At 42.7% G+C, this 13,953-nt stretch overlaps 1 protein-coding gene across 1 annotated transcript in view; it reads left to right on the forward strand.

Annotated features, from left to right (window-relative positions):
* Positions 1–13,953, forward strand: part of Myo31DF (Unconventional myosin ID) — a 112,872-nt gene that overhangs the window by 59,201 nt on the left and 39,718 nt on the right. Inside the window, exons 2-8 of the mRNA XM_065425975.1 lie at positions 9–217; positions 2,519–2,612; positions 3,090–3,255; positions 7,755–7,904; positions 11,164–11,283; positions 12,509–12,706; positions 13,459–13,601. Coding sequence (XP_065282047.1) covers positions 9–217; positions 2,519–2,612; positions 3,090–3,255; positions 7,755–7,904; positions 11,164–11,283; positions 12,509–12,706; positions 13,459–13,601 — 1,080 coding nt within the window. The remainder of the gene's footprint in view (positions 1–8; positions 218–2,518; positions 2,613–3,089; positions 3,256–7,754; positions 7,905–11,163; positions 11,284–12,508; positions 12,707–13,458; positions 13,602–13,953) is intronic.

Raw genomic sequence — 13,953 nt, forward strand, 5'->3', positions numbered from 1 at the left:
ATGTGCAGGTTCAATGCAGGCCGTGTGTACACGTACATCGGTGAGGTGTGCGTCTCGGTCAACCCGTACCGGACGCTCAACATCTATGGCCCTGACCAGGTGGCTGACTACAAGGGCCGCGAGATCTTTGAGCGGCCCCCGCATGTGTTCGCCATCGCAGACGCCGCTTACAAGGAGATGAAACGCAAGGCCCGCGACACCTGCATTGTCATCTCTGGTGTGTCCTCGTACCACGAACGCTCGCACTGTGCTCAAGAGCTTAAAGAAAGATTTGTGCATGTGCTAGTGTGCTGTGCGCTAGTTGCCTTAATCATACACAAGCTTTTTTTTTTTCTTTATGTCTGCCTGCTTGTCTGTAGTTTCCTTTCTCCGTCATTCGTTTCAATTTTCCTTGCTGCTCATTGAATTGTATAGAAACTAATATACATTCCTATCTTTCTCTTAATTTGTCTTGTTTTTAAGCTCTTAATTGCATTATATATTGCGCTGCGGGAGGTGCGTGGTTCAATCCCCACTGTCGGACACCTATCATTTTACAAGATGGGTACAAGTGGCCACCCGGCGAGGTGGCCGGCTTTCCAAAAGTGCATTGCTTTAGAGAGGTTCACACAGAGAAATTCTCTCACAGCATGCTTGCTGTGGGAGAACTAAGACAAACAAAACGCCACACAAATCTTTAAAGGAGTCTGGCAGTCCCATGCCGCCAACTTGCCATCAGCAGCTGTCCTTCCAAACGTCTGAAACTCTGCTGAGCACAAGGCCAGGAGCACGCTTGTACCTATTTTACCGGCAGGCACAGCCAACCACAAAATTTAGCCTAACACGAGATCTGAGAAAGAGCCAAATATCCACACAGCCTCACAATGCGGCCTAGTATTTGCATTTACAGCCTCCGCTGGTATATGTTAACAGCATTGTGATGTTTGGGTTTACTGACTACTGTTACAGGCTGCTCGGAAATTTAACGTTTTCCAAGACCTCGTGGTCCGTATACTTTTGTGGTCGACCATACCTGGCAGCGACACTCGTATGTATCCCACAGCAGTGTCGGATGCTCAGCTATTTCACCAAAGCTGTGATAGGACAATCGGCGCCCGAGACCTTCGTAACTCTATATAGGGCTCCCTTTCGAGATGAGAACCTATATAAACAACTGAGCACCGAGTTGTGATACACCTCCATCCATTAGAAAAACTGATTTGTTTCCGGTGGCACCGGGAGTGGAGCCCAGGACCCGCCCGCTACAAGGTGAACACTCAACCATTTCACCACCGCTGCAGTAACACAGATAATCCTTCCTGCTGGTCACACCCATTTCTACTTAAAATGTGTCCCACTTTCAACCCTGCTTCTTTTTAGAGCGCAGCTTTTAGGCGCCCGTTCCTGTGTTGAGCTTCGGCGTGACTGAGCAAATGAGCACAGCGAAGGATGGAAAAGCAAACGCTGAGTACAGTGGGGGATGAAAGACGGCGATAGGGAAGAGAGCACGAGGAAGAAAGCAGAGGAGGAGGGTATGGCGAAGCCATGAGAAGAAAAGCGTAGTGCCGTGCAAGACGAGCTCTGCGGCAACGACCGCTGCAAGATGGCGCCAGAGTAGCGCGCCGCTGTTTGTTCACCAATGACGCGCCATCGATAAGGCATGCGGCGAGTGCACCCACCGATACCGTATATGGAAACAAAGCACTGCATGAGTGGAGGTCTGTCTGCAGCAGCTGCTACGAATTGCGTCCATGCGTCACCCAAGCATCACCCACGAGCTGCCTATCGCGATCTCCTGATTAGCAAGGCCATCGCACCACACTTTGCTACGTTTGCAATGTGCCGCACGAGACACTGTCTATGCCAGCCAATATATTGCGAAGGGAAAACACGTATAGAGCTGCACTTAAATTTTGCATTAGGGAGTATCGTAATCATTGATGAATCTTTTTCTGTTTGCTTGTGTAAAAGAAAGGTAGAACTTGTGCTGTGTACAAAATTGATGAGCGCAACATATTTTTGAAAAAATTTTGCTCTTCTTATATTTTTACTTCTAGCTTTCTTTACTGGATGCCTCATTTCTTTGTTCTTTCTCAACATGCATGACCCTCTTTGTATCTTACCCACCATGGTGGCTTAGCGGCTATGGTGTTGCACTGCTGAGCACAGTGGCGAGATCAAATCCCGGTGGCGGCCGCTGCATTTCGATGGGGTGTAATGCAAAAACGCCTGTGTCTGGTGCATTGGGGGCATGTTAAAAGATCCCCTAGTGGTCAAAATTAATCCGGAGTCCCCCACTATGGCGTGCCTCATAATCAATTTAAATCATGGGTTTTTCACATTAAACCCCATAATCCAATCCGATCCCTTTTTGTCTCGAGCTCCCTACATTTGTTTACAAGTTGTGCTTACCCTGTTTTCTCCTCTTCTTGCTTTTGCCATTTCTGCTTCCACTTGTCTTTCTACTTCAGTCTCTTCTTCAGGCAACTTTGTAAGCCCTAAGCCATCTAAGTGTACATATTCATCTTTTCTTATATAGGCGAGAGTGGCTCCGGAAAGACTGAAGCCTCCAAGATTATTATGAGGTATTTAGCGGCCATCACAAATGTCACAGGCCAGCAGGAAATTGAAAGGTGAGTGCTTGTTTCCATAATTTAAGAGACTTTACACTGTAAGCATGATTTTGAACTCTTGTTTTGATGTGCGTAGCATCATGCACTTGTTTAACAGCAAATGTGTCATCAGTTTTTTGCAGTATATTAGTGTTGCTTCTCTTGCTGAAGAAAGTTCGTTTGTAGTGCATTCTTGTGGCAGATGGTTTGCTTTCAGTGGCAGCTGTCCTTTCTCCCGTTTTCATTGGCAAACAACACATTGGCATATTGACGTATTTGCTATAGAAAGGCACTGTAACCACCCATTACATTTGACAGGATGCGCCACTCAAGGCCACCCCTGTTCTTAATATGAGCAGGAAAAGCCACCAATTTAGCAAAAACTTTTGCCTATTGCTGATACCCAAAACACTACACAGTGTAGCACCTACTTGCATCATACGGCATGTTTGTCTTGGCTGCTGATACTCACTGTGACCTGACTCAATTTTTTGACAGGGTCAAGAACATCCTACTACAGTCCAACTGCATCCTTGAGGCATTTGGCAATGCCAAAACTAACCGCAATGACAACTCAAGTCGATTTGGAAAGTACATGGACATCAACTTTGACTTCAAGGGAGACCCTTTGGGAGGACACATCAACAACTACCTTCTGGAGAAGGTATGGTAGGACGATGCTTCTGTGGTTACCTTTATTCCTTTATTTTCAATTTTTCGCACAGAACGATAGTATTCAGCAAATTCGGGACAGTGTATTAAGTCACGTGATATTCTGTTCTCCAGACACATGCATTTACAAAGTAGTCTACTAGGTAGACACTATGCAAGTGGTTCTCAAATTACAGACATTCGCAATAGTAGGGAAGCTTGGGTGAGTTCAGTGCTTGTGTTGTGATCCTCTTTTCTTCATCCACGTCTATTTAGCGCTACTGCTTGTCAGATATGTAGTGAAGTGAACATGAACCTTTCAAGTGCAAAGCAAATAGAACAGTTGCACCTTCATATAACAGTCACATCTGGCATAACATACCTCCGTTATAAACATTATGATCGTTGTGTGTTGATATTGACCGGAACATTTTTATATTTATTTTGTTGCATCGGATTATTCATTATATCCATGTTGTATAAACAATCGAGGTTTGACTTGTAACACAAGTTCACTGGAACAGAACACAATAGCCTTTGAATATCTTTATATAAAAATGATTTGGAAATTAACATTGCCTCCAAATAGAAACGTGGATTTATTACACTCTGTGTTTGGTGGTTCGACTTATCTCATTGTTCCCGAGTGTTGCAAATGAAACCAGGTGGTCTTAATAAAGAGCAAACTTTTGAGTTTATAAGTATTGTGCCTGTTTCAGGAATCAAACCCCCAGACCACCATCTTAGCAGGGCGTGCAAGCAGTACATCACATCGCTTTCTTCTAGCTTTCTGGTTTGCTCACATATGGTGCTTGACTTCCCCAGTGAGGCTTTTGGGCTGAAATTGATTCCTGGGTCAGGAATATTTTTATCAACACTCAAGTTTGCCCTCACTGAGGGAGGCACATTCACTTTCTTGTGGCAGCATTCAACTACAATTACCGTGAATGACAATCTTTTCTTTTGTTGATCTGAGGTAAAAATATCCATGATGTTGATATTTTTTTATTCACTTACTCAAAAGGCCCAATAAGGCATGGGGGAGGAACGATAAGAGGAAATGGCATTGTAACTTGTTGGAGATAGCGAAGCAATTGCAAAACATAAAAGCAAGGAATACAATACGGGGCAATAAATCCAGCAAACACTTCAATAAAATTTGTCGGGATCACTCAAGGATCTAAAGAAAGCAATGCGAGTTCTTGAAATATTTATATGAAAGAGCACATGTTAAATAACACAGCAAATATTTTGCACTTTCCTGTCTTGTACATATGTACTGTGAAAGCAAGTTTGTAATGTGACCATATATACAGGTTATCAGAGTCCCATATACTGTAAACCTGTTTGTTTTCGTGTGTCCTTCATTTATGTGACTTTCACATTTGGAAAATGTCACAATATTTAAGGTCGCAAAGTATTCAGGGAGAAAACATGAACACTGTCCTATAAGCTAAATACTTATTTTGCTGGCTAGTACTGCAGGCTTTACCGCCTCAAACGTAGCGCAATTGGTTTACTTGTCTACGCGAGCCTGCACTAGACCAGTCCTGCCAAATTTTGTATAGCGAATTTCCAGCCTCACAAAGAGAGCGCCATACTTTAATAACTTCAATGAGTCAGACAGCATGCAGTGCTTTCATCAGTGAGGCAGGCCGTTAGAAGCACTTAGTCATCTTTGCCCAGCTTCTGCTGCGTCGTGATTATGTTGGCAGACCACATCAGTTTTGTAAAAATAGAATTGCAAATTCGGTAAAAGAAGTATTAAAATAAATGCAAAGGAGCTCATGTGAGCCGTAAAGCACAAACCCAAAATTGCAAAGTTTAGCACCTGTGAATATGCACGAAGTCCCCAATTCACCAAGAATTAGTGCTGTAGAATTATGTGCTTTTACAGTATGGTCCGGAAATAGGGGCACTCATCTTCTATTCTAGTTTTTCTTGGTACTAAACAAAGGTACTCGGTAAACATGCTAGCCACAGTTATGGAGGTACCCCTTGAAACTCGGGACTACAGTATGGTTGGTAATATCGATGAATGATTGATTGATTAAAAGTATCCCACAAAACAATTAATATTCATCACTTTCCACCTGTCATTTAATTGACTTAATTAATTAGGACTATTTGATTAATAATTTTCAGGAGTTTGACAGGAATGGCATGAAAAGTTAGAAATCGTACTGGAATGGTGGTGCGCGAGCCGTCGGATGACATCGAAAATGCATGCTGTTGGCCGAGCGCTGCCGACGAGTTTAAGAACGCCCTGCCACTTCGTCGCCAGTCACGATGCAGCCGACCTTGTCCACCGAACGTACGCTTGAGAGCAGCACAATACCACTGTGCAAACACTCCTTCACATGGCTTTCTTCATATCTGAAAACGGCTTTCGCTTCTCAAGTGAAAAAACGATTAGTGTTGTCTTCACACAAAAAAGAGGCCTACAACCAGATCCCATCCTCAAACTACAGGATGCCACACTACCCGTGAAACAAGAACACAAGTTTCTGGGTGTTCTGTTTGATAAAAAGTTGAACTTTCTCGCACACATCAATAGTATTAAAATCAAAGCGAACAATGCACTTAACATTCTAAAAATCCTCTCCCGGAAACGGTGGGGCTCTGACCGTAAATGCCTGCTACACATCTACCGCACTTTGGTGCGTAGCATATTAGACTATGGTAGCATTACATATGGTTCAGCCAGACTATCTTACGTCCGACGACTTGATCCAGTCCACAACTTAGGACTACGACTAGCATGCGGTGCTTACAGAACATCACCTATACAGAGCTTACATGTTGAATGTAATGAACCTCCTTTACAGCATCGCAGAGCGCTACTAACTTTTTCCTACATACTCAGAATCCGATCCTCACCACAACACATATGCTATAACATCGCCACAAAGTGCAGCTCACGCTTACATTACACAAATAAACCAAACATGATTAGGCCGCTTATCTTGTGATACGAGGAATACTGTCGGGATTATGACATCCCTCGGGAAGTCCTCCAGGTTGCCAGAAAGCCAGAACGTTTACCCCCGTGGTGTGATTTCACAGCGTTATGTGATTGGACACTAACACATCTAAAGAAAAGAGACACACCACATCAACACATTATACAAGAATTCCGATCTCTTCAAGACAAGTACATAAACTACATAGAATTTTATACTGATGGCTCCAAAACGGAAAAACACGTGGGTGTAGGGGCTGTAACAGAAAATTGGGAAACATGTATTCGATTACCTCAGCATGCATCTGTCTACACAGCCGAAGTGTACGCGATATGGACGGCAGTTCAAAAGATCATTGCTGACAAACTTGAAAACACTGTCATATACACAGATTCATTAAGCGTACTGAAGGCTCTACACATGAAATCCCAAAGTGAACCCTTGTTAGGCGATATTTTGAATGCATTAACGTCAAACAAATATGGCAGATCAATTAAGTTATGCTGGGTACCAAGCCATGTTGGTATATTGGGTAACGAAGCGGCAGATAGATGCGCATCAATGGCAGCGTACAAAAACATTCAAAATACAGCACTTCCATATAAAGACAATGTCAATGCGATTCGGAAGGCCTTGACGTCAAAATGGCAACGCGATTGGGACACCTGTTTAAGCAACAAGCTTCATCTAATTAAACCTGTCATTGGAGAGTGGAAATCATGCAGTCACCAGCAACGATTCTACGAGGTGATCTTGTGTCGACTTCGAATTGGACACACACATCTGACGCACAATTTCCTTCTCCGAAAAGAAAACCCGCCAACTTGCGAAAAATGTAATGAAGCTCTTACAGTCATGCACATCTTAATAACATGTCCACACATCGATACACTGAGAAGGAGGTTTTTACACAGCCTGTATAAATTTCACATCCCATTACACCCTACCCTATTACTAGCAGATGACCCCCTAGTGCCATTTCCTAACCTCTTCGACTTTTTAGAAAAAACTGGCTATTTACACCAGCTATAATGTAATGCAGGTTTACCTGCCCTAACGGTCCTTTTTATTCTGTCTTGTGACTGGCGCAGCATGGCCTTAGTTGCCTTTGTGCCACTAAACCCAAACTAACTAACTAACTAACTAGCTTTCTTCATATTTCGCAGGCTTGCTTTGCAATCCAGAAAAAAGGACTATGTGAGATGTATAGTAAAGGAAACAACTCGATCGGGGGTGTCTGAAGGTGTTCTACAATCCTATATATATATATATATATATATACATATATATCTTTTTTTTTCCCAAGGCAGCTTACTTATGTAAGAGCCTTTCACAAAACAAAGAAACAAGCCAATTGCCTTTTAATGTAGTGCCTAGTTGGCAGTCACATGCTGCCTTTTTGTTTTGTATGTTGCCTAACTATGCTGTGTGTTGCACTAAGCCAACAACGAAGGAACTATTACGGTATCAAAAGCTTGTAACAGAGTGCAGTGGAATTAGATTTAATTCATTACTCTTTTTCTGGTTTTTTTCTTTGATGTCTGTGTAGTCCCGTGTGATCTACCAGCAGCCTGGTGAGCGAAACTTCCATGCCTTCTATGAGCTGCTGTATGGAGCACCTGATGCACAGCTGTCTTCCTATGGCCTCAAGCACGAGCCCCAGCTGTACTTTTACACCCGGCAGGGAGGCTCGCCCAAGGTACGTAGCTACAGGTTGATAGTATTGAGTTTCGTACTGAAATTATACTATGTGGAATCTGGCACTATGTATGTGTACTTGAGCTGCTGGTAGCGCACTTCATCCAGCGTGGGAATGATGGATAGATGGGATATATGATAGATTTGTCTAAACTTTTTCCTTCTAGCTTTGAACAACCATCTGGTAGCTTGCTTTAACCTAATATTATCATCTCAAATTTGCTATGTGGCAATGGTTAGCCTAAGAGGCATTCTGGCACATCTGTCTACATGCGCCGCCGGAACAGCCCTTCGTTCCGCGTGGGAATTACGTTTTTTGTCTAACGATGGGCTAATGGGATAACTTATTTGTCACAATGCAGAATTATGTTACTTGTTTAACGATGGGTTGTTGGGATGACGGATTTTTTAAACTTTGTCCTGGCTTCGATCGACCTTCTGTTTACGTTAACAATAGATCTCCGTTAGTACGATACAGTTAATTCGATCCAGACCGAAGGTCCCGGTCGGCAACCATGCATCTTTATAGGCCCAAGCTTTCGTTATCTTGATCTTAAAATTGGTCTTCGCCTAATAATTTGAACGTGACCAATCATCTTCTCCGCAATACAGTGGTGTTATGCAGTGTAGCGTACCAAGAATGCAAAGGGGTGACTTTCACGAAACATGTACGCCTTTCTAACCTAATTATATAGGCGCACACGTGCCCTCTCCTGTGCAAGCACCTAGACGCCTATTCCGCATACTGTCAACCATTCAGAGCTATTTGTAACCTTGCGGGGGCAATTTGAGTCCTCGTTTGCGCCCCCCCCCCCATACGTGTCTCGTATGTGAGACCGTTAATGGGGTCCTGTGCGCGTTCCTTAACTTCACATGCGCGCGCTCGACGTGCCCCGGCAAGCAGAGAAAAACCATCTGTGTTTTGGGAAAGTTGGCGAAAACGAAGGTGGCGAGATGAAAAAGCTTCGAAAGTCGAGCGTACGTTTAAAGCCAGCAAAAGTGCGGGGGTCTGTCTAAAATTTTGAAGACCGGCCAGCAAACTTATCAGGTGTCTCGGCGCCTGTACTGTGACCAGAAGCTGCACATGTGCGCGTGTAAATTAAGGAACACGTGTTATGTCCCGAAACAGTGTCACCTACCCCCCCCCCCCCACCGCTTAGTATACTTCGACGCATAACAGGACTGTATTGTGGCGAAACGAACTTTAAAGGCAACTGCTGCCAAGTAAACAAACGGCATGTTTCGTCGTTTTTTTATGCTTTCTATTTAATTAGACCCGCCGGATAATTTGACCAGCTTCGTTGGTCCCGTCAGGATTGAATTAAAGGAAGTCGACTGTATTGCCATCTCAGGTTTGCTATGTCGCAATGCTTTTGATTGGCTTAATTTATCCTCTAAATTTTCTTCAGTATTGTTCTCAGAACAATAAAAATAAGGAGAACTCTTCAAAATATCTGAAATATTCATTCATTTACTGACCAGAAGCCATTCAAATCTGACGACACATATGTTCAGAAGTGTCAAGATGCAGCTGAAAATATGTAATGGAATGAAGTAGCTGCAGTGTCAAAGTAAAAGATTCCATTGCTCTAAAAATGTTAAGAATAGAAAATAACAATAAAAGAAACTTGCAGAGTGCTTTCTTAACAAAGCCATGCCTAATAAAGGAATGATGCATGTATTACCCATCAATCCTAAGGTGGTTAAACAATGTTAATGCCATGTTTCCCTCCAGTAATTTTAGTGGGAAGCTTTGGATGGTACAGGGATGTTGAATTCACAAAGCTGGTGCAGCGAACGGCACAAAAGACTGGCTGAAAGGACAAAGTGCACCTTTATTACTTCCATTACTTCTATTCACAAGAATTTAAAAGGGAGAAAATGCATGCAACAAGCCAGAACATTTTTAACGAAGGTGTTCTAGATGTTAGGCTTATACAGTCGAGATAGAGAAACCTTTTGTTGGAAAGCAGAGATTTTTGCCACTATGCATATGACTGCTAACATGCTGTTTTGCGTAGGGAGGGGGGAAGGCGACGAAGAGATTCCAGGGGAGAGTGTACAACTAAACCTGACAATGAGTGCAAAAAACACAACTAAACCTCACAATGACAGATGGCAAAAAGTTCAGGCCTTTCTGTATCATGAAACAAAAGAATATGCTTATGAAGAAAATGGTCGCCTCTAGAGTCTGCTGCTTCACCAAGAAGCAAACAGTTGCCGGCAGTCAGTTGACACCAGAGCAAGGTCAAGAGTTCTGTGGCTACTTCCTCTTCAGTCAGAAGAATATACTACCATCGATTAAATGTAGCATTCACAAACAGTTATCTTTGTCATACAGGGCAAACCTCCAATCCCTACTGTGATAACTGTGGCACTTTAGAGAGAATTTTACTTGAATGACCCTTGTACCATGTTGAGTGATTTTGTCGAACTCCAGATTGACATAGTTTGTCACACTCTGCTAATGGTAGGTCCTCTGCCCTGTACTTCAAAACAGTGGTGAGCCTTAAATTCACTGTTCACATACGTTTCAGGACTTGTCCTTGTCTGGAAGTTTTGGCCATAGCTCACGTGTGATACACTGTGGAACTTTTCTCCCGTCAGTGATAAGAGCACCTTTTCGAAGCATTCTTCACTGTTCATGCCATATATGCATACATGCAGTAGTTTGCTTGTTGTCGTGCTCCTTTGCTGTTTCTCTCTTTAAATTGTCATACATCTATGAAAACTAAGTTTGCGAGTCGGCACTAGTGTTGATGCCTTGTCTTTGGCTTCCCCTTTTTCATGCTGTTAGTGATGAGTAGCCAACTAGTCATGATAGCATTCTCCGTTTGTTGGGGTGGTCAAAATGCTATACTTGATGTGACACTGACATCCTGTCGAATTCTTCCTTTCTTTCTTTCTTTCTTTCTTTCTTATACTGGTGGTTAACTTAAGGGATATGGCAAAGGCTATCACATTTACAGAATTGCATCATCTCTCTTAGTTGGTGGCCACTAGGACTAAAGAAATTAGCTAGTACTGATTAAGCTCACGTAATCCTAGTTCATACGGGAAAGAATACCTAACTGGCATATGCAGGACTGACATCTCTGGTTTTAACTCGCGCTGTGGTGGAGGGTATAAGTGCACTTTTTTAGGCTAATTTCTAACAAATATGAATTGACTTGCAAGACTTGTGTACTTACTCATATGTAGTTTGTATCTTGAAGTTCAGAGGCCTGCTAATGTTGCACCCTTGCTCCATGTAATTAAAGGTGGAGACTATCAACGACCGGGCCGACTTCAAGCAAGTCTGCTCGGCATTGAAGCTGCTTGGATTTTCACAGGCCGAGTGCGACACACTGTGGAAGATTGTGGCTGCCATCGTGCACCTGGTACGTCTCTGTTTAGCTCCTGCCGTGATGCAGCAATGCCCAGTAACGTATACTTGAAGGAAGTCAGAATAGCAATATGGTACCTTAGTTAGCTTCTAGATACTAAGCTTTCAATTTTTTCCAACCTTTTTTTTTGGGGGGGGGGGGGGGGGGTATTATTTTTGTGCTTTTTCACACCCACATATTTATTCTGTCTCTGGAGTTCATGACTGATATCAAAAGGACTCTCCTCTCATACCAAGTTTCAAGCTGATGCGTTGCTACTGCTCACTTGAAAGGCCTCCTTCTCACCCTTATTCTTATGTCATATTTGTTGAGAGTAATACACCTCATCTACTGCAGTCAAATCTCAATAGTATATTGATCCTGGACATGATAAGTGAACAAATATAAAGAAGTGAATCCGAAAATTGTCTTCCCTATACCAACAGGTAACAAATATATGTTTATATAATGAATGCCAAATATATATGATTAAGGTAGGTTTTCAGGTTATATGCAACCTTGTTATTGACTGTATTAGTGGGTTGTGATTTTGTTTCAACAGACTACGTCTAGTAAAAAATTAACAAAGGCATTGTTCTGGGAATGTTGTGGCAAGATTTTTATCGCTTCCCATCATATTTATTAGGAATGTCCTACTCCTCACACACTGACTAAGCCTAAACACTCGATGATGAGCAGCTACTATAATTCGCTCCTTGTGTGTGCGTCCTTTATATTTTGCTGGTACCCCCTTTTTCAAGTTCATCATGCATCAACTGGCCCAAAAGCTTGTGCTATTGCTATAATTCACTGTAAAACTCTTGAGTGTCTGTGTGCCACCTGGTCAGTGACCAGGAAATGTCAAATAGCTGTGTATCTGGGAATAAGTGATTAATTGTTGGCTAATATTTAATATTTGCTGGAATGTTATTTCTCATGATGCAACATTCCCATGCCTGATAATCACTGTAAAAACTTGAATCTATAAGTGCAATACAGTGGACTGTCTGAATAAGAATGGACTGAAAATGGAAAACACCCAGAAAGGCAGTCCTAGGTTCTCATCTGTGAACCAGGAGGAATTTTTCTTCAACTGTGAAGGTAGCTATCCAAGAAACCTGTATTGAGTTTCCTCTGCAGCATCGTGCTACACTTGGATGGATGCTTTCCCTTACCTCAGTAATGCAGCACAAGCCAGCTGTAAGCGAAATGTGTAGTATTACTAAAACTTCTTTCCCAGGGGGAAGTGAGCTTTGTGGTCGAGGAGGACCAGGCCAAGACCAAGGGCAGCCTCAAGCAACTCGGTCAGCTCCTCTCTGTGTCCGAGAAGGACCTGAGCCAGGCACTGTGCCTCCGGGTCATTGCAGCTGGCGGTGAGGTCATGCAGAAGGGGCACACGGTCACAGAGGCCGTCTATGGGCGGGACGCCTTTGCCAAGGTGAGCCTTCCACTCTTCGGTGTCAGCTTCGAATGTTACTAGCACAAATAGAAATGCAAATGACTGAAAATAAATACAGAAGGTTTCTGCTTTTCCACGTATTTGTCAATGCATGTTGTATATACCGTGGTTCAGGCTTCAATATGGAACGCTTGGGTTAGAGCAGCATATGTGAAGAAACAGTGTTTTTGGATAGGATAAAAAGGGAGGTGACAAACACTTCCAGTTCAAAAGTGCTGTTTGTTCACGTAAGTATGTACCAACTGGCTCAAGTTTGCACTTTGTTATCAGCATGTTTAGTGGACCAGCTCATAATACATCAAATAAAACATAATACTACCAAATAATGCTACCATATTTGCAGCTGTGCTTTTGTCGGATTCGGGTGCATATCAATGGGTGCCAGGAGATAAGAATTTATGCACTGCTCTGCACTTGGTTAATAGACGAATTCGAACATCCTTACTTGGCATGTTGTGTACTGAACCGCTTCAAGTGGTGACACATATTTTGACAAACAAGTCTGAAGTTTTCAGGCGTAAAGCTCTATTGAGGAGTAACCTCTCTTGCTTTTGGTGTGTCAAAGTTTGAAAAGGCCTGGAAGGGTATTGTGATAAAGCTTCTCTGTGTGACCTCTACTGTTTTTGATTATAATCCCACATTTGATTGATTGATTGATTGATTGATTGATTGATTGATTGATTGATTGATTGATTGATTGATTGATTGATTGATTGATTGATCAAAACCAGGCCATCTACGAGCGCATGTTCTCCTGGATTGTGGGCCGAGTGAACGAGGCTATTGAGGTACGCACCAACGGTATACTTGGTCGCAAGAACACAGTCATTGGAGTTCTCGACATCTACGGATTTGAGATCTTCGACAACAACAGGTGCGACAATGGGCCGCTGTGCCATCTATAACTGGTCTCACAACTCCATGCATTTTATTTAGTGACGGATATTATGCGCGTTAAAACTGAATTTTTGTGATTCAGCTGCACAACCCTCTAAATGTAGTTTGGACCCTAGGTGTATTTGTAGTCAAACGTTGATATCATGAACGCGTATATAGCAAGTTATCAGATATAACAAAGTAAATCGAATGTGTCTTTTGCCAATAGCAGCGTGTAAGAAATATATGATTAGTATAACTAATTCAGTTTCAGTTTCAGTTTATTGAGCATTTGAAATGTTTTACAGAAGTAACTCTAGGAGGTCCCATAGTCAAAGACTGAGGAGGGA

This window comes from Dermacentor albipictus, chromosome 1, assembly GCF_038994185.2.
Source record: "Dermacentor albipictus isolate Rhodes 1998 colony chromosome 1, USDA_Dalb.pri_finalv2, whole genome shotgun sequence".
Classification (NCBI taxonomy): domain Eukaryota; kingdom Metazoa; phylum Arthropoda; class Arachnida; order Ixodida; family Ixodidae; genus Dermacentor; species Dermacentor albipictus.